General features: G+C 40.5%; 1 protein-coding gene across 10 annotated transcripts in view; it reads left to right on the top strand.

Moving 5' to 3' along the window:
- Positions 1-21,820, top strand: part of RtGEF (Rho-type guanine nucleotide exchange factor) — a 318,924-nt gene that overhangs the window by 264,128 nt on the left and 32,976 nt on the right. For all 10 annotated transcript variants that reach the window (XR_010854520.1, XR_010854516.1, XR_010854518.1 and 7 more), the window contains 3 exons: positions 9,426-9,515; positions 15,690-15,786; positions 18,860-18,949. Coding sequence is in view for 3 of the 10 variants with exons in the window: in XM_067111541.1 (XP_066967642.1) it covers positions 9,426-9,515; positions 15,690-15,786; positions 18,860-18,949 (277 nt within the window). In the remaining 7 variants the exon portion in view is untranslated. The remainder of the gene's footprint in view (positions 1-9,425; positions 9,516-15,689; positions 15,787-18,859; positions 18,950-21,820) is intronic.

Raw genomic sequence — 21,820 nt, 5'->3', positions numbered from 1 at the left:
AGGATATTCTTGATAATTCTGAAGCAAATAATATAAGTTGTGGTTAGAATGCCATGCAAGTTTTGAGCAAGAGAGGTGTCTTCTAGATTTCTGATAAAATGTTCACTGTTCAGAAGGAGAAGACCTCTTCAGGATTTAAGACTTTAAGGACCATGTTAACCTCACTTGCTTTCAAATAGAGATCTGAAGGTCATCCCTCTATAAAATTCAAAACTGGTTCCCTTGGCTTTTAGGATCACCTCTCTCATTCAGCTTTGGGTCAAGGCATCACCTCTGCTTTCAAACCATACCACCCACATTTGACAATGAAGAACATTATCTAGTTCCTCAGCACTGCTCAAGACAATACTGTATGGTGAAGAAGTTTAGGAGGAATTTTAGTTTGCAAATATCTACAGCATCATTGCTAGGCATGAGTCTTAGCCATCAGTAATAAACATAGAGTGGAAGAAGGTGTCATATGCTAATGTTTTTGAACTCTAAAGTAAAGAAAATTATTCAGTTTTGAATTGGCAACAAAATCAGTTTTGTGTAAAATCATTTTACACTCTGGTTTTTTACTTCTGTCTCACATGCTGTTTCAGGAGTATGATAATTTATATTTCAAGATCTCTCTCTCTTCGAAAATCAACCTTTCACATGATATACACTATGTCATTTCTTCAGCACAGCATTTCTGGATCGGGTCCCGTGTCAGCCGATGAAAAAGTCCATTCAGCACTTATTTCTAGGTAATTCCGTTGCTAGATACCAGAGAAAGCTAAATGAAATGCTGGAGTTACTACCCCCAGAGCGAGCTCCATCAGATGGAGTCGTGTATGGAAAAGGGTGAACTACAAAAACACGGAACCTTATCCTATAGAGATCCCAAGGTCAAAAGTCCCACAGGGAGGTGCCGTTACAAACCCATGCACCACCTGCGGACAGCACACAAAACACCGCTAGCCACATTCCATTTCAGCGAGCACCATCGGTCACACGTTTTTTCGTTGTGCTTTTAATCTTGTGCCTTTTTGTATCATTATGGCTTCCTCACAAGGTCTTTCGTCACCTAAGTTGAGTACCAGTATTTCGTTTTTTAGTTGAGGCGATTGAGGCTCCTTATTTCCCTTTAGTTTAATAATTAAAGGGATTTATAACGCCCGTCTCGATCTCCTCTCACGGCCTCACGTGACCTCCATGCATGGTTCGTGATCTTGGGTCGCCCCGTTTTTCGATCTTTCTCACGGTTCCTCTTCGTGTTTAGGAGCATTTTCCTTTTCATGAGGTCTAATCAGTGATTTTGATTGATTAACGTTTGTTTCCCTTTGCTTCGAGTTGAGGGCTGGTGTTTAGGCGTCGGGCTTCCCCCTCGAGCCTATTCGCCTTTTATCAATTCATTAACATGCCTTATTTTTGCCCTTCTCTTCTCTTAGCTTCTGGGAATTTTATTTACGTTAGTACTTTTAAGTTTTTTTGTTTTCTCTTTTACCCAGTGTTCGGATGCATTTGATATTTGATGATTATCATGGATATTTCTTTTGTTACGAGGCGGCCATTTCCCTTCACGTCCACATCGTGTTGGGTATGGTCCTCCTCTTGTTTTGTTTTGTTATGTTTTTACTTTATTTTATCCTTTTTTTTTTTATGGGTTGGTGTTAGCTTTGGATTTCCTTTTTGGGGCGTTAGGCTATTGCCCCCCCTTTTTTCCATGAAAAAAGGGGGGGGGGTTGGTCGTTCATTCTTTTCGTTCACATGCCCTTCATAAGGTTTTGTGTTCGTTTTTTCCAATGCGGCGCTTTCCTTAAGTTTTACTAGGGTCTTCTCCTTTATGTTCCCTTCCCCTGTTTCGGCTTTCTGCGCAGGCTAATAAGCCTCTCGTTAAGCTGAAATAGCGAGGGACCTCATGTTGCTTCCCTCTCCCTGTTTCGGCTTTTTGCGTAGGCTAATGAGCCTCTTGGTTAAGCTGGGATAGCGAGGGGCTTCATGTAGCCTACCCTAGTTTGGTATCTACTTAAGGTTAGTTCCAGTTTTTGGTTATGTCGACCCATCCTTTTCCTAGCCTATAGCCTATGCCCCCTTCCTCTGCATTGTTTGGCCTCTCCTTGGTACGGTCCGTGACTTTACCTATTTACCCTCCCTCCTGGGACTGTTGGTGGCCTTCCCCCTCTCCTGTCCACCATCTTTGGCCATCTTTATCTCCCTATCCCCCCCCCATGGAGGAGGTTGTCCCTGTTCCTCTCCTGCTTCTCTCGCGTTTGCTGGGTAACGACTCAGTCAGCGAGTGGGCGGGAGGACACGGAACGCCCGGATTGTGCATTCCCACTCTCTGGTCGTTCTTTTCGGTTCTTCCTCCGGGTTTTCATTCCTCCCTTCATACGTCTTCTCCGGCGTGTCGTTTAATTTGGCGACACTCCGGTTCAGTCCTTCTTCGTTGCCAGTTAGAGCTTTCCGCCTGACTGTCTTCGTGTTGGGCTTTTGACGTTCCCTGCCCTTAGCTAACTACTGTCTTCTATCGGAGCGCATTCCTTGCTTCCCGCTCCGGCGGTTCTAGCGTTTATCGGTCTTCCGTTATCGCTAGTTTCATATTATTTTTAGTGGCCGGGAATGCGCTTTCTCCGGACAGTTTAACCTTCCCATTTCATTTCATTTTGTATCCGTCACTTAAAGGCATGTTACTCCGGCTAGTTCCGGTAAATTTATTTTGTTTTATTTATTTATTATTTTTGTTTTGTTTGTATGAGATTTTTTACCCGGTTACCTCCCGGATCATTCCGGCTGGTTTCACGGCTTTGTTTAATACTGTGTTGCTCCGGCACACTACTCCGGCACCTTACACAGTGTACTCATAATCTCATACTCTTACAGGTGGTACGCTGCCAAGAAGAAGGGTGCTCCGCAGCCTCCATCAGGCCAGCGGCCACGAAGTTTGTCGGTCTTACTCCGGATGTGCGGTCCCAGGGGATCTTATTGTTTGGCACCCTGACGGATGTGATGTTTGCTACGCTCTTTACGAGCAGGCTATCGATGATTCGGTAGGTGATCATGCATCTTTCCTTCTTAGCCAACTATAATGTTTACATTTTATCGATTCCCTCCGCCTTCGGTAAAACCGCAATAATGTTTTTCTTCCACCAGGCTGACCGCAAGTCTCGCGATTCTTCGCTTCAGGCCCTTAAAGTCTGGGTTAGCGGCTTCGGGCGCAACGTAGGAGCTGGCAATCCCTACATACTCTCGAAGGACATTTGTAATGTCCTTTTTCCTGGTGCTTGGATCACAGCTTCTGTCACCGACGAGGTTGCTGCTCCGTTGATTGCCGGGATTCGGAGTTGACCCAGCCCTCTCCAGACGTTTCGCTTTGAGCGGCGGCGCCCAGAAGACGCGCGGAACTCGATCTCGCCTTGAGTCTCCGAGCATTATTCGGAGCATCAAGCAGGTAAGGGGTAAGTGAGGCAGGTTCTTCACTGTTTAACTCTCCTTCTTCCTCTGTTGCTTCTTTTAAAGGCTTCTCTAGATCTTCATACCTTTCGGGCACGTCTGGGTCTATTGCCCCGAAGGTGAAGTCCGTTAAAAAGAAAACCTTACCTACTCCGGCAGGCCGATATGAGGCCCCTCCGGCGGCGGCACGGATGACGAGCCCCGTTCCGTCGACGAGTACAGCCTCCCCTTCCGGGTCCCAAGCGGAGCCTCAATCACGTCAGGTAGTTCCCCCTCCTCCTTCTTTGGATACGTTTCATTTCTTTGAACAATTCCTGGAAAGAATCGACGCGAGATTTGAGAAGATCGATAAGAGGGTAGACAACAAGCTGTCTTGTCTTGCTTCTTCTTTTCAGTCTCTTTCAAGAAGGTGGAATCTCAACAAGGTTCTCGTTCTAGGTCTCATTCTGTTCCTGACCCTTCCACTCTCCCTCCCTTTGATCTAGGGAATCCTTGGCATCTCGCCCTTTATGCCCCCAGTGTACGAAGGTACTCTTACCATAGAGGGTTTAGGCACGAGGAGAGTGGAAGAGTTGGAGTTCTATCCTCCGGACCTGACATCTCCCTACACTGGTTTTGCCAGGCTGAAGGGAGAGGTTTGGAACAGGTCTGATAAAGTCCCTAAGGAGACGGTCATCTATCCTAGGGACCAAGCCCAGTCGTCTTTGATGAGGACCCTTACGGAGTGGCAAGCGGAGAACACTAAGCTTACACCAGCTAAGGGAGTGTTCACTATGTTCACTCTCAGTGATGTTCTCCTTCTCCCTTGCACTTCGAAAGTGGCCTCCCTGACTAGCCAGGCCTGCTTCGAAGGTAAACCCCTTCCTCATCTCCGTGAGACGGACCCTACATCTCTCGTCTTTCCCGGAGGCACCGAATTCTGGAAGGGAGCCCCTAATACGTTTACGGTGATTCGGCTTGACCCAGACTGCGCCTCTGATCTGTTCAGTGAACAGCTCCCTAAGATCCCGGAGACGCTCTTGAAAACAGAGGCTGATACTAAGGAAAGGCTCGCCAGGTCTTTGAACTCTTTGGCTTTAGCGGAAGCAACTTCTTTGGTTTACAGGGAAGATCCATTATTCCAGGTCCTGACGAAATCTCTCTTGGCGAGTTTTCAACAAGACCTGTTTGACTTTATGACTGCCCGACTGGCCTGCGAAGCACATCTTTTCAGCAGCCACAGTTCGGCATGAACCAAATAAGCTTCTTAAGAGTTCGATCTGGGGAGCTAATCTTTTCCACAAGAAGAAGTTGATGCAGTCTTATCTGAGGCAGCTAGGGTCAATCAGAGCCTCCGTTCCCGTTGGGGTCTGCCCTATAAAAGGAAACAGTCTGATCTTGCCAGCCCTCCCACAAAGTCCAGTAAGAAATTTAAACACTTCAAACGTCTTCCAGCTCAGTCCTTGGTTCAGGTTCCTTTACAAAGTCAGCCTTCGACCTCTTCCTCCCATCCTCCGCCTCAGTATGTCCTGGTAAACCCGGCACATCAGTCTTTGGCTGCTCCCTCCTATGTCTCCTCCCCAGCTTTCAATCCTGCATATGAAAGTCAGGGAAATTTCGCCCAGACAATCAACCAGAGGCAATAAGCCCCGTGGCTTAGCCGCTCGGGAAAGGGAGCCCCGCTCCTCTCCCAGGAACAGGGGAGGTAGAGGCTCCAGAGGGGGGAAGCAAACACAGGACCGGTGACATACATCCTGTGGGTGGGAGGCTGTACCATTTTCGAGCTCGGTGGACCTTCTGTCCCTGGGCTCAGAGTATAGTTTCCAAGGGCCTAGGATGGAGTTGGATCGGCAATCCCCCTCCACCAGCCAAGTTTTATCAGGCTACGACCAAGGATCTCGAGGACTTTGTGGAGGATCTCCTACAGAAACAGGCTATAAGGAAAGTGAGGTCTCTGAAGTTCCAAGGCAGGCTCTTCAGTGTTCCCAAGAAAGGTTCCAACAAACGGAGAGTAATTCTGGACTTGTCCCGTCTGAATTCCTACATTCGTTGCCACAAGTTTCGGATGCTTACTGTCTCCCAAGTTCGGACCCTACTGCCCGTGGAGCCGTAACCACCTCTCTAGATCTTTCCGACGCCTATTATCACGTCCCGGTTGCGAAGGTTCTCCCTTTCTGGGGTTCAGGCTCGGAAGGCAGGCATATTCCTTCAAGGTGATGCCTTTCGGCCTCAACATAGCCCCAAGGATTTTTACCAAGTTGACAGACACGGTCGTACAGCAACTCCGATCTCAAGGGATTACGCTGGCGGCGATCTCGACGACTGGATCATCTGGGCATCCAGCGTCGAGGAATGCCGGAGAGTTACATCCGTGGTGGTCGACTTTCTAGAATCCTTGGGCTTTCGTGTAAACAGGAGAAGTCTCTCCTGGTTCCGAGCAGTTGTTTTCAATGGCTAGGAATCCAGTGGGATCTGAATTCTCACAAGCTCTCTTCCTCCTCCCAAGAGGAAGGAGATAGCCAGAGCAACCAGACAGTTTCTCAAATCCAAAAGGGCCTCTCGGCGGACCCAAGAACGAGTCTTGGGCTCCCTTTCAGTTCGCCGGTGACAGACCTGTTGCTGAAAGTGAAATTGAAGGATATCAACAGAGTGTGGCGGAGTCGGGCAAATTTCAGTCTCAGGGACAAGGTGTCTCTGATCCCCACATCTTGAAGAAGCGACTCCATCCTTGGTCGACTGTCAAGAGCCTGTCCAAGTCAGTCCCCTTCAATTTCCTCCTCCGGCGTTGGTTATCCACACAGACGCCTCCCTAAGCGGGTGGGGAGGATATTCTCAACACCAAGAAGTACAAGGGACTTGGTCCTCATGTTCCGCCAGTTCCATATAAATGTTCTGGAGGCCATGGCGGTCTTCCTTACCTTGAAGAAGCTTCTTCCCCCAAGAAGATTCACATAAGACTGGTTCTGGACAGCGCCACGGTAGTCCACTGCATAAACAGGGAAGTTCAAAATCGAGCAGGATCAACCAGGTAATGATTGCACTTTTCTCCTTGGCCTGCAAGAACAAGTGGCACCTATCTGCCACCCATCTTGCAGGGGTCCGGAACGTCGTAGCAGATTCTCTCTCCAGGACAACTCCCTCGAGTCGGAGTGGTCCCTAGACAGGGGCTCATTCAATTGGATCTGCCAACTAGTTCCGGGTCTGGAGGTAGATTTGTTTCGCAACCAAGCTCAACAACAAGCTCCCTCATTACGTAGCTCCCAACCTGGACCCTCAAGCTCTTTTCACGGACGCAATGTCATTGATTGGAACAGGTGGAAGGGGATCTATCTGTTCCCTCCAGTGAACTTGTTGTTAGAGTCCTTCACAAACTGAGGACGTTCAAGGGTCAAGTAGCTCTAGTGGCTCCCTACTGGCCAAAGAGCAGCTGGTTTCCTCTTCTACTAGAACTGAAACTTCGCCACATCCGAATCCCCAGTCCGAAACTAACACAAGTAGTACAAACTCAGACTGTGTCAGCTTCCTCAAAAATCCAAAATGCCCTGGCTTTGTGGACTTTATGAAGTTTGCGGCTCAAAGGGATGCTAACGTTGATCCTGTCAATACCATGTTCTTGGAATCAGATAAGCGGGTCTCCACTCTTCGTCAGTACGACTCAGCAATTAAGAAACTAGCACTCTTTTTAAGAGAATCTGAGGCTACAGTAATGACCATAAATTTAGCAATCTCCTTTTTAGATCACTGTTTGAGAAGGGTTTAGCCGCTAGTACTATTACTACAGTCAAGTCGGCTTTACGAAAAGTGTTCTTGTATGGTTTCAAAATTGACCTCACAGACTCTTACTTTTCTTCCATCCCTAAAGCATGTACGTCTGAGGCCAGTAATCCGTCCACATACGGTTTCCTGGTTTCTAAATGACGTGTTGAAGTTAACCTCAGATATCGATAATCAGTCCTGCCCCTACCTTTCCTTGTTGAGGAAAACGTTGTTCTTAGTTAGCCTGGCTTGGTGCTAGAATTTCAGAGCTGTCTGCACTCTCTAGGGAACCCAACCACGTCGACTTCCTTCCATCAGGAGGTTTTGCTGATTCCTCACCCTACCTTCCTGGCCAAAAATGAAGATCCGCAGCATAGGAGGTCGCCTTGGAAAATTCTCCCTCTGCCTCTGGACCTGTCCCTGTGCCCAGTTCATACTTTGAGGGCTTATTTAGACAGGTCCTCTCACATCTCTTCTGGGCCTCTCTTAATCAGGGAAGGAGGGGGTAATCTCTCTATGTCTGCTATTAGACAACAGATCCTTTACTTTATCAAGCAGGCTAACCCTGACTCAGTCCCAAAAGTTCATGATATTAGAGCTGTGGCCACCTCCATTAATTACTTTCATTACATGAATTTCACGGATCTTACCAAGTACACCGGTTGGAAGTCACCCTTGGTTTTCAAACGTCACTATTTGAAATCCTTAGAAGCTCTTAAATTCTCAGCAGTCGCGGCAGGGAACGTTGTCCCTCCCTCTGGTTCCCTTTCTGATTCCTAGTCATTTCCTCCTCCACTGCCTCAGTTATCCCCTTACGGTCATTTCAGTCAGGCTTGCCTTGACTTCTCACCTGGCTGTGTTATCCACGTATTTGTCTAAATGACACATTTAAGTTACAAGGTTTTCAATATTGTATAGTTATTTTGTTTATGTATATTTTTCACATTGTCATGTTAATTTTAAGTTAACATCAGTTTCTTTTGTACATTATTGTTATTGTTACTAGTGATTAAATAATTTCTTTTTGGACCTTCGGTCTTCTGTCCCCTTAGAATTTTTATCTCTTTAGTTCAAGAATAATGTTTATTTCTCTGTTAATTTTTCATCGGCTGACACGGGACCCGATCCAGAAAAGGGATTTTGACGAAGGAAAAATCTATTTCTGGAGAGGGGACCGTGTCACCCGATGACCCACCTCCATCATGTGTCATGTCCCTCCCATAGTAAACATCATTCTGGTGGGGTGATGCTTTCATGGAATGCGGCTAGCGGTGTTTTGTGTGCTGTCCGCGGGTGGTGCATGGGTTTGTAACGGCACCTCCCTGTGGGACTTTTGACCTTGGGATCTCTATAGGATAAGGTTCCGTGTTTTTGTAGTTCACCCTTTTCCATACACGACTCCATCTGATGGAGCTCGCTCTGGGGGTAGTAACTCCAGCATTTCATTTAGCTTTCTCTGGTATCTAGCAACGGAATTACCTAGAAATAAGTGCTGAATGGACTTTTTCATCAGGTGACACGGTCCCCTCTCCAGAAATAGATTTTTCCTTCGTCAAAATCCCTTTATTATTACTGTAGAGGCATGCTTTATGTATGTTTGATAGTATTGGTGAAAATTATTGCAGGTTACAGAGACTCGCTATATTATAATTCTTTCCAGTTTGATTCTTCAGATATTTTTAAAATTTTGTTTGAAATTAGAAAATATGAGGTACTTTTAGATTTTTTATTTGTTAAATATCTTTTTTCTAACAGTGATGTCGTGCATGAGGAAAAATATTTCTCAAGATACTTGATTATGCTTGTTCCAAGGAGTGGGTTAGATATTATAAACATAAACTTAATAATACTATGGGTTGACTGTGGCAAATAATTTTTTTCCAGCTTTTCACATACCTTGGTTTGTTTTATTTTTTATCATGTGTCCTTCATAGAATATGAACCAAAGGAATTCTACTGTTCTTTTCAAAAGGCAACTGTGAAAAATATTTTAATCTGTGTCAGTGTGGAAATTTTGCTTTGAAAATATTAATGTGGTATTGTATGTCTTGGCATAAAATCCCATTGAATATATTTTTGCTTGCTTTTTAAAGACTATCTTGTTCAGGTGCTTTATTTATGGAGAGCCCTGTAGATGTTATCACAAATAACTTGTTCAGATGCTTTATTTATGCAGAGCCCTTTAGATATTATCGCAAATAATTTATTCATAAATTGAATCATCACCAAGGATTTTATATTCAAACATTGATTCTTTTCTATTCCCTCTGCAGTCTCAAATGGTGCCACGTCAGGGTAGTGTCTCCAGTGTTACCAGTAGTTCAGAGTCTCCTGTAAGACACTGCAGACCTCCAGGTGGTAAGGTTAGTACAGCATTTACTGTATTATTGTTTGGAAATTATACACTGAAGACACAGGATTGTGGTTGGTTTTGAAAGGCAGTAAGGAAATTAGTAACAACAGCATGGATGAAGTGGCAACTTCCTAGATTATCAGCAAATAAGGACAACCAAATAGTAAACTGAGCAAAAACTTTTGATAATTCTGTAAGACCTGTACTTCTCAATTCAACAGGGATATGTGGACCGCCAAAGAAAATAAGATTATGTGCAGATGCGACCACAAAATTTTGAGATTCATGGCTGGAGAGTATTGAGAAAACCTTATTGTATATAAAGGAATGTGATGAAAGATGTAGTGTCCAGAGGCTGGGAAACAGATGAAAATTTCAAATACTGAGTGATTTGTAAATGCGATGAGTAAGGGGAAGTAGCAGTTAGGCAGGAAAGTAGTTGGTATGGAAGTAACAACTCAAAGAACCTTGAAAAGCTAGTTTAATTATTGAGAAAGGTCATGAAGAAACCTAGGCCGGATTGAGATTCAAGCGGAAAATACTCAGGAAAGAAAAATGGTGAGAACTCATGTTGTGTCTAATCTCTTAAATGGATAATTTGACATAAAAACATCAGTGATGATATTGAGACTGAATTCTGCGTAAGATTATTTCCAGTTGTAAATTTGCAGATACCCTACATGATTTTAAGAACTTTGGTTTTATCTGAGTGTATACAGTTTGTTTATTTTGAAAATATGCCCTATAATTTTCTGGGTGGCTGCTTCTTCAGCACTTGCTGGAGAGAGTGATGGCCCTGCCCAAACCAGCATGGTAAAAGGGATTTCAGCCATGACTGGCACCCTATATAGGAAAAGAATACTCCAAAATCAAACCAGAGTTTTAGTTTCTGTATTGGGAGAAAGTCATTCCAAAATAAAGCTAATATTCCTCATGACAAGGTTACGGTAAACAAGTGATCATGTGGACCTGTTTATTAATGTGTTTGTGATGAGGAAAGAAGGGATAAGGGTAAGGGAGAGTTTGCGTAGCTTGATCGCTAGTGCATGGGCCAGGGTGGTTGGTTTGAATGAGAGCATAGCTGTACAGGTAGGTAGAATGCCAGTGGTTGTGGAAAAAATAAAAAATAATAAAATGAAAAAAGTTATCTCTTCAAGTACCTGCCAGCCTCCTCTTGCATCAGATCTGAGGCCTGGTATCTGTATAATAATTCCCTTTAGCTCCTCTTGGTTTCAAGACACTGGAATGGAAGCATCTGAGGATGGTGGGGTTGCAAAAAAGGAGCATTGCTTCCTGAATCAATCATTTTATTTGATTATTTCAGAGTAAACTCTAGGAATCATGGACCAATGTAGACACGTTGGTCCATGATTCCATTACTGTTAATACAATTCATTCTTGTTAAAATAGCCTCTCACTGTGTAGAATGCACCTAGTTATATAAAACAAAATGTCCAAGTAGAGAAAAAAGCCATAACACACACACGCACGCGCACACATATTGAAATGGAGCTACCAGTTTTCGTTCAGTTCTACAACTTGACCCATTTCAGTTTTGCTGCTCTCATTAGGATTGCCCGCATTTCTGTAGCTTTGTCACTTGCCCTGTTATTTGATCTTGTTACTGTGAATAGCATACTGCCCTCGGTATATTCCCTTCTTTTTAGCTAATTTGTTTTTAATTTCACTTTTTTTCAGCTAACTTGGTGTTAAAATGGTTGTGTTTTGATGTGTATGGTATTATTGTAACATTGTCATGGGTGTGTTGCTTGTCCAAGTTTTGTTTACCTTATCCCCTTCATTGCATTTTTCCTTATCAGTATCAGTCACCTTTGGTTCTCCTTTTCATTTTGCATGAACTGTCTTTATGCTTTGAGATTTACATTCCCAGTTTCATTATGCCTCAGTATGTTCTGCCAGGTTTGGAAACTCCTGCAGCATGTATATATGTCATCCCTTCTTTAAAGCCCAGATTTGTTTTACCCTTCTTGTAAAGACCATTCGTGTTTACCTAACTTGACTTGCATGATTTGTTTAGATTGGTTCAAGGAAAAATGGTTTTACAAAAGGTGCCCCTCCTTATCTGGCAAATACGTTGCTCGTAATGTCACAGCAACAAGTGGATCTTTGCACATACACTCAGATGGGGCCTCCTCTTCCTCTGTGCTTCCTACTGCTCCTGCTGGACCTTTGCATCCTTGTTGTAGGCCTTATCCAGTCTCCACTCCAACTGTCTACTCACCTGAGGTTTTTTCACCCCCCCCTCAAGCCTGGTAGAGATTTGTTAATTCCTCTGTCTTCTCCTTTGACTGCTACTGACATTTCAACAGTGTCTGATTTCATTCCTCCAGTCCACCTCCCGTCCCTGACAGTGACTGCCTAGGTTCCTGCTAGCTCTATGTCTCACCCCTTACCTGTTCCCACAGTCTCTCAGCTTGGCAGCGACATTGCAACTTTGAAGTCCTTTTCTGTGGCCCATGCTTCCTTCTTCCAGGACTCTCCTTATGAATGCCATACAGTTGTGATGATATGCTCAGTGGCCCTTTGTCCAGATTTTTCTTGTGCACCCATTAGGTCTCTTTTACTTGTTAGAGCCTGTAAATGTGATTTGCCTTGTTCTGTCTCTACTCTGCCACCTACCCCAGTGTCTCAGCTTCTGTCCATACAAGCTCAATCCAGCGGGTTTGGGTCCTGCTGTGTTTCTGCCTCTGCTCAGGCTGTGCCCTCTTTTTACTCCGCATGATACTATGGGTTCCTTTGCATTACATCATCTTACCAGGAGCATCTTATGTTTTCCTCTCTGGTCCCCACTGTTCCTTCGCGTTCTTTGAATCTCCTCTGCTCTCCCTGCTTCAGTGGCCTGTGGCCTTTGTTTTTACAATGGCCTCACCTGTGCCAGCATTGCCCATGGACCCTACTCCTCTAGCCTGGAGTAGAATATAATAGGGCCTTTAAAATACAAATATGACTGTTGTTAGTGGTAATGCAGGTACATATAACTGATCTGTTAAATGATTACATTGCTAGTGTATAGAAATAAAGTAGTTTGAACCAAAGCAAGGAATCAAATGAAATTACTTTCACTTATATCACGAAAGTATCTTTAGATCAGAGAAAAACAGGGAAGGATAAAAACTGCATCTGCATAGTCAGTAAGTGTTTTAAGGATGAACCAGGAAACCATAGGCCTATTAGCCTGATTTTTATTCCTAGGAATTATTATTATTATTATTATTATTTGAAGGGAGTAGACCCTCTTTTAAACAGGTCTTATTAAAAGGATGGCTGTATTATGAATTTATCTTATATAGTGTCTTTTCTATCCTCCTTATGATTAGCTTTTCAGGCTCAGCGATGTTAGTCAGTAACTGGCTGATATTCATGTTGGAAAAGGACAGTGTGCGGAATATTGGAAGTCTTTTATTAAAATATCCAATCAGAAATCGTTCGTCTGGGTTCAGGTTCTATTCTAGGTACTGTCGACCAACGAGCTGGTCGAAACATGTCGATGGTACCTAGAATAGAACCTGAACCCAGACGAACGATTTCTGATTGATATTTTAATAAAAGACTTTCAATATTCGCAAGACACTGTCCTTTCCAACATGAATATCGGCCAGTTACTGACTAACATCGCTGAGCCTGAAAAGCTAATCATGAGGAGGATAGAAAAGACACTACAGTGAACCCCTCAGATTCGCGGGGATCGTCCCCACCCCCCCGCAAATGGGTCAAATCCGCGAATGCTTAAAACCCCTCTAAAAACACTTAGAACTGCCCATTTTGACTGCTTAAACACAGAAAAACCCTGTAAAAATGCTTATACCTGAATATTTTAATAGTTTTATCACAAAAAGTGCATTTATTCATGAAAATTATATGAAAATACAGTAATTAGTGAATATTTCTCAGTGAAAAATACCGCGAATCGGCGAATTTTCCGCGAATGATGGCTAGATATGTTCCACAGAGAAACCCGCGAATGAGTGAATCCGCGAACGTTGACAACGCGAATACGGGGGGTTCACTGTATATAATATAAATTCGCATAATACAGCCATCCTTTTTAATAACACCTATTATTATTATTATTATTATTATTATTATTATTATTATTATTATTATTATTCAGAAGATGAAACCTATTCATATGGAACAAGACCACAGGGGGCCGTTGACTTGAAATTCAAGCTTCCAAAGAATATGGTGTTCATTAGGAAGAAGTAAGAGGAGGTAAAGGGAAATACAGAAAGAAGAGATCCCACTTATTAAAAAAGAAAAAAATTCATTAAAATACAAGGAGAATATTATTAGGGTAGTAATGCATTGCACCTTCGCTCAAACTTCTAAAGTTCCAATTGCATGAAATCCTCTGGGAGGCTGTTCCACAGTCTTATGGTGTGAGGAATAAAGGACATCTGGAACTGAGAAGTTCGACAGCGAGGCACATTTACTGCATATTGGTGTTGGTGTTCAGCGAATCTGGTTACTCTCGGCAGTTAAAGGGGATCTGGGATTAGTTGTGGATGTGAATGATCTCTGTTAAAATACAACTTATGAAAAAGTGACAAACAAGATACCATCTGTCAGTGTTCCAAGTCATAACTGCTACTATTAGGAAACAGAAACCTACCACCATGAACCACTCTATCTAAAAGAAATAAATCTGTCAGAAGAGACATCCACGCCAGCGAACAGTATTCTAGTAAAGGAAGCACAAATGACCTAAAACAGATTGCATTGATTTTATCATTTATAAATATAGGAGGCCTTACTAACAATACTTAACTTTCATGTGGCATTTGCTAAAACTTTTCACTAGTCATTTCTCAAAATCAGATGCAAGTCAGAAGTTACACCTAGAGTAGTCAAAGCTTCAGACTCATTCAACAAAGTTCCATCTGCCTGAAGTGGAGGATGGGGTGGGAAATCTGTATGAGATGTGCTAATCAATGGTGTTTTTGTTTTACTGGAGTTTAGCCTCATACCCCACCAACTACACCAATCCCTGATCTGGTCCATGTCCTGATTGAGGCTGAGGGCAGCTTCATTTCTCATATGTGGAGACTTTACTGCATTACCGGCATACTAAACAATTTAGATACTAGAATGTGTTATAGGAGACAGCATAATAAGATATTTAGAATTAAATAGTCTAATTCTAGAGTCAGAAGGGATTCCATGATGGAAGAAAATGCTTATGAAGCCTTGTGTATTTCTTGTACATTTTTAGTAGATATGATGAAAGTGGAGCGAGAGATATACTCCATCTGGATTTTCATAGAGAATTTGACGACATGCCACAAAATATTAATGGTAAAACAAGGAGTCTAAATATCATTGATGAAGTAGGAGATTGCATATTAGACTTGCCTAGTAACACAGGAAGTCATCAATGGGACATCCTCTTTTTGCTAAAAAGTCACTGGTGGTGTGCCTCAAGGTTTGGTGCTGGGTCTTTTCCTTTTTATTGTTTTATATAAATTACCTGGACTTATGTTTGGGAAGCAAAATAAGCAAGTTTGCTAATTGATGCAAAAGTGGGTATAAATTACGAGAAGGCCTGGAGAAAATAGGTGAATGGTCAGTAAAATGGCAGAAGTTTTCAACTGAGTGAAGTGCAAAGCCTTGAAAACAAGAATACCAAATATTAACTACTTGGTAAGGAGGTAGAGACGTCATCAGGAGAATGATCTAATGTCCTGTTGCTAGTGACTTACAGGCCTGTAAGCAAAGCTTAGAAATTATAAAGAAAACCCAAAAAATACTAGGAAACATTAAACATCCATTTACCACGGGGAAATAGATAAAATGATCATACTGACTTTATACTATGCCCTAGGAGGACCCCACTATAGAGTACACTGTTGTGAGCAGTATCCCAGGAGAAAGACAGAAAGACTAGAGGGAGCACATGCAAGAGAAGCCAAACTAAAACCATCAATTAGACCTATTTTATATCATAGAGGCCTGAATACTGTAATCTGTTTTCTAAAAACACATCAGTTAAGAAGTCAGTTGATAGGACATTCAGGGTTCTTGAAGTTATGAAAAGCATAGACTACTGGTATTCATTTACCTCATAACACCAGTCTTTCAAGTTCAAGAATAAACAAGATAACTTTTTTTTATATTGTCTTCTATATCCATATAAGTCCATGTAATTTTTATCTTATATTTCCAGGTTTGGAGTATGTCATGTTTAAAGCCCTCTCCTCCTTTAAGGCCTGGGCTATCAGTTCGTGATGAGAAGAAAAATCCCAAACATGGCAAACGAAAAGGTAATTTTCTTTAGTGGTTGTCACTTATTTCAAATGCATTTTTTTGGCTTGTCCTCAAGGGTACTTATAAAGTCATCATTGTACACTCGGCAAGGAAAGTGAGGATACAGTTTTTTTAATCTTCGGACATATATTGCTAATTAATGCGACATCTGGCAAGTTTAGAAAGGGGAGGAGCTTCAGTCTTAATGTGTTTGCTTTTTGCTTGACCTCCTAAAACTTTCAATCATATTCTACGGTTCTGAAATCATTGATACGTAAATGCAGTAGTAAGCTTTACAGTGTTCGTTCAAGTTGTAATTTGCAGCGACAGTTCTGAGCAAAATAAACATTTTTCGACATAACCTACCAACTAACCTTACACAAATGAATTTATGACACCACAATGAACAGAATGCTTGCGTAATCGGAAACGTGATCTTCCATAATGAAATCAAGAGTTAAATTTGAGCTATGTCCAACGAATGCAATGTTATGATGAAAAACAGAGGGGAACAATAAAGGAACGAATGCAATGTTAGAGAGATGAGAGAGAGAGAGAGAGAGAGAGAGAGAGAGAGTTGCTGTTGTGTAAGCCTAGGCCTATATGTAGAGCTACTCATTTCATTATTTTTTTTTTTTTTTTGAGATTAGAGATTGAGCGATACTTTACATGTATAGTATGTTTTAGCAATGGAGAGAGAGAGAGAGAGAGAGTTGCTGTAGTGTAAGCCTAGGCCTATATGTAGAGCTACTCATTTTATTATTTTTTTCTTTTAGAGAGTGAGCGATACTATATTTGTATGTTATGTTTTAGCAATGGAGAGAGAGAGAGAGAGAGAGAGAGAGAGAGAGAGAGAGAGAGAGAGAGAGAAACTATGGCAACGTCAAGAAACATCCAGTTACTTGTGTTTTCCCGCTACTCTGTACATCATAGAGAACGCTCTTGCAGATTTAAATAGATTTGGTCAACCTACCCTAGCTGTCACATCATTTACTGCCATTAATTCCAGCTGACCTTTAACACCGTGAAATATAAGTATGAATGTGTAAAAATTAAATAATTTATCATTACCTCGTATGATGATGCAATAATAAGCCTGTTCATAACGGAAAACGAGTAAATATTGCCATTTTGATAAACAGTACTACACCGAGATATCCATACACTATCTTTTAGATCTCTATGAACGAAGTCATCTGAGAAATTCTGATTACTTTGGACATCCATGGTGGTTTTAAGAATCTGAACGTTTTTGTTTTGCAGATTTAATATATATGATATAATCTGCATTGTATTTTCATATTCTAGAGCAAATTTACCGAGATTATGTGTTTTCTGTAAGAAAAAATAAAAGTTCGATGAACGAAATCTAGTGAAAACTGTATCCTCACTTTTCTTGCCGAGTGTACATGTCGAGTATTTTTAATGACATTTTCTTTGTCAAATATTGTAGGTATCATTTATGCTGTCTTAAATAGTAATGTAAAATTGGAAAGATTTTTAATTTGTTGATTAAAACCCATTACTTATAATTAGGTCTTTTCACATATCAAAAAAATAATTCAATTCACTTTAGTTCTAGTGAAATTAGAAAAAAAAAGCAGTTAACCAGTAGTCTTGTGTGCCTGTGAGTAAAGCAGTCAGCCTTAGCTATCTTGTAATCTCATTCTTTGATTGCTTGGATTATTGGAAAATATCTTTTTGAATTCCCATAGTTTATTCTGTGTTCATTTTTTCTTAACCCCTATCTATGTTGATGGTTCCTTGATTGGCAGTTTGAGAATGTCTCCTTAAACACTACCATTCTTTTTATTTAGAAGTTTCTTTTTGGTCATTATATCATGTGTACTAGGTTTACCGAGTTGTGTTCGTGTTTTGTGATTTTGGTGCGAGTTTTTAAGCTTGCATTAATGCCTTTGTTCAAGCTCAAACACTCTCAGATGATCAGATCGTGACCAGGGTTAAATCCATCAATCAGATCCTCTTACTTGACTTCTGAGTAGGATTCAAGGCCATCTTGCAAAGGTCAAGGAGAGAGGACAATGAGCCGCTTGCTCTTTAGCCTCATAAGCTGATCTACTAGATTCAAAAGGAATAGACACATCTTAGCAAGGAGGTCTGGAGATGTTGGTTGAACCTTCCTCTCTAAATTCCAGCACATTTAAAATAACTTACTGGAAGAGTCAAGCTTTACATCTCTGCTTTCAGACACTTTTGCCTTGGTGGACCTATATCCCTTGAAGACAGACATAGAACACTCCAATTTGGCATATCTTGAAGAATTACTTTTTAACATCTTAATCATCCTGTCACTTAAATCATTAAGCTGCTTAAACCATCAAGTTAGTTATACTTAATGGAAAAACCCTATGCCAGTATTGGCTTCTTTCTCCAGTATTCCATATTGAGTGTAGAGTGAAATTTGGATGTTTTACTCAAAGTGAACAATTAACAACCTACATAGTTACTTTACATAAATACTAGGGTTTTCTGATTTGCAACTCTAGGGTTTTATGATAATTTACATACTATAGTTTTCAGATACTTAACATACTGGGCTTTTCTGACTTGTGATCACAGGTCCCTGTATACCTTGAGAAATCAAATACACATTATTTTGATTTTTAAATCAGGCCAGGAAGACTTTTGAGTCAACTCGATAGTCTCAGAAGCTTGGTCCACCTGCCTGCATTGGGATCTGGGCTAATAAGTACAGTAGTAGGTTTGTGATGAGCAAATTTAATTTTCTTAAAAGTAAAATTTTTCGTGCAGACCTATCACTCATGATGTGAATTGCTTCCTCCAAACCCACTGTCTTCTTACATCTCATTGATCAGACAAAGAATGAGGGGAGGAGTTAACCGAGATTGATCAGTCTGCCCATGAGTGTGCATCTTTATACTGATTTTATGAATGACTGGAATATCAAAGACTAGCAATAAATTTTTATGAAATCCTCTTTTGCTTATAAAAGTCTGTTTTTATATAAGCTTCAATTTGTAAGTCAGTTCACATTAAACATATCCAGAAGAACTAATGAATAAAAAGGATTTCATACTCTATATGAGCTAATTAAGTTTTTACTTGCAGATGACAAGTGGCACGAAGATGATGCTTTGATACTTAGAGTAATTGAGGCGTATTGTACTAGTGCAAAAACACGGTATACTGTCAATTCAAGTAAGTCAGAATAATTTACTTTATTTTGTTTTTAAGATTAGCCAACCTGTGGTTGTTGCTGTGTTAGACATTATGAAAGGAGTCTTACCTTCCTCTCAGGTCATGAGCATTTCCTTATGTCTTGGATTAATTAACTTGAATGTAAGAAGAATTGTTTCTATTCCTTTTTGCTGTATCCAAGTTAAGAGAACTGTCTTTGAGATTACATGGTTGTGTTAGTGCCTCCATTTTGTATTTATCATGGTAGAAAGATGTGTTCATACAGTGATAAAACCATTTTTTTACTGGAGCCCTTACTTTAATACTTAAAAGAAAAGTGTGGCTTTAAATATTGCTTGTGAAAAATTATTTGTAATTTCATGCAGGTTATTGCCCGTGTCCTTCATTTCTTTAAAGAACTTGTAAGTAGAAAGCCCTTACAGCAGTTGCATCACCTCGCCCTCTCTGAATCTTCCTCATTCTTCTAAAATCAATTGGGCATTTACAAAAAGGAAGAAAATTAACAGCAAACGTTGTTGAAAAATATAGCACATTTCCCTGGAGTGCAGCAACAGACACCAAATTCAGATGTTTCTAATTGAGTCAGGCTTAATATTACAAGTACTTTTAAAAATATATATATTTACAAACCAAATAAAGCATTTCCATGCATCTGGGTTAAAGATTTATTCCATAAAAAATTACATATAATGAGCAATGAAGTAACCCATAGACTTAGGCCTATTTACAAAACATTAATAATATACTGTTCATTTTCATTAGAAAATGTTTATAACAAGCTTTTGCACTCCCCAGTGTGAACATGTTATTTAAAAAATAACATGTTCACAACATGCCCTGGTATTTTACTCAAGAGGAGTAATGCTTCTGTAGGTGTCCTGTTATATCATGTAATTAAAACATTACAGTAACTTAAAGTCTAATTATGGGGAATATACAGCATGCAGAAGTTAATGTCAGTTGGAGACCATACGCAGTTGCCAGCTACGGTCTTGTCCAACTCAAGTGGAGAATCTGAAACAGTCCTTGTTTGAAAGATTGTATCATCAGTTTGTTGTGGAACTTCAGAAGGATAAATTTCTGTTATGGATGCTGCTCCCCACTGCTGATCCAGCCAGCTACTCCAGACCTCACCTGTAATTTGATGTCAGGCACTTGATGGGATGACTAATACTGACACTCCTAACTTATCAACCAAGGTCTGTTCTTGCAACTCAGTAGACAAATTTGTTGATAGTGAGGAGTCCATCGCTCCCACAGTCCCCTCCATCTCCTCTCATGGATAACTAGGTGGTAACTGTGAATTTATGTACTTAAATTTGAAAAAAAATAAAAAAATTGTAGGTTAAATATAAGAAATTATTGAAAAGTATGTGTATTGGATTGTATTAGAATAAGATTTTCGGTAAATTTTATTAAGTGAAGTCACGTAAATGAAAGTATTTTTATTTTGTAAAGTCAATGGTAAGCCTAGCCTGTTCACTAGCCTGATGTGTATAGGTATGTGACCACTGTGTATATGTATACATTATGTACGTGTGCACTACACACTTAATGTGCCTCTCTTTCTCTTGTGCAAAGTTTTTATTGACCTATTTCATGCAGTACAATATTGTACTTACTACAGTAATGTATTAGTTACACAGATAAAGTTTTCAGTGTGTGTGTGCTATTGTATATGTATATGCATGCATCACATTAAAGAAAATGCACTTACTGTGTGTTTGCTCACTTTTCTCTTTATCTCTAATATGTACTAAATTCTTTATGAAAGAGAATTTTTACAGATAGAGAAAGATAAGCAAACACACTTGAGTGCTGTACATAATTTCTGTAATGCAATGCAAATGTGTACCTATACACATCATAAACACTTAGACTGTACTATATATGTATGCAAATATTAAAACATTACTGTATTAAGTACAATACCGTAAATAAATATCAATAAAATACTATACCAGAGAAACAAAGGCACAGAAAGTGTAAAGTGCACACATGGATGTATACATACCCAGGCTAATCAGTAGGCTAGACTTACACATCAGCTTTACTTTACAAAAACAAAAACATAATCATTCAAGTAACCTTATTTAATTAAACATTCTAACACACAGTTTTATTGAATAATTTCTTATATTTCATCTACAGTTTTGTATTTTGTTGAAATTTAAGCATTCATAAATTCACTACTCCATCTGAGTTATTCATTAGTGGTGGATGAGATGGAGAGGAGTCAGGGGAAGGGATGGAGGCACAGACTCTTGAGTAGTGGAAGTGAAAGGTTGAGAAAACTTTAGTACCTGATTTGACAGTTATTGTGAGCCCATGTAGTCATAAGATTGGCTTAATCTGCACACACGTAGGGGAACGACAGTAGAATTGGCTTAAAAAGGAAAAAAAAAATGTCCATAGAGAGGCAAAAGAAATATTGTTATTTAAATGGTATGGCAATTTAGTAAATCTTTATGATATCCAGACACATTGCTTATTTGAACCTAGGCAGTGTACTGTATAGGAGATAAACACAGTTGTTTTAAAGAAAATTTCATTAACTTTATCAAAGCTTGGAATAAAATAATCATACACAATGTAAAAGAGAAAGTTAGGTAAAGAGACAGGCAGCCAGACATTCACATGATTGCTTATGAAACCTGTAGCTTACATGTACAGTACAATGCCATGGGTAGGAGAGTTGGTTGAAAGTCCAAGTGGTTGTTTAACAAGTATATTGTCAAGTGATGAAGAATGTCTGAAATACCAAGAGAAGATGGACGAGAGTAAAGTAACCAAGCAAATTTAATACCATTAATAGCTGTGTACACATTGACTTTTCAAGCTTGTAAAAGTCTTACTAAAGCCAAGGGTCAA

The sequence above is a fragment of the Macrobrachium rosenbergii genome, chromosome 11 (assembly GCF_040412425.1).
Source record: "Macrobrachium rosenbergii isolate ZJJX-2024 chromosome 11, ASM4041242v1, whole genome shotgun sequence".
NCBI classification, from domain to species: Eukaryota; Metazoa; Arthropoda; class Malacostraca; order Decapoda; family Palaemonidae; genus Macrobrachium; species Macrobrachium rosenbergii.
The sequence above is the reverse complement of the archived record's forward strand: the minus strand, read 5'-3'. Positions and strand labels throughout refer to the sequence as shown.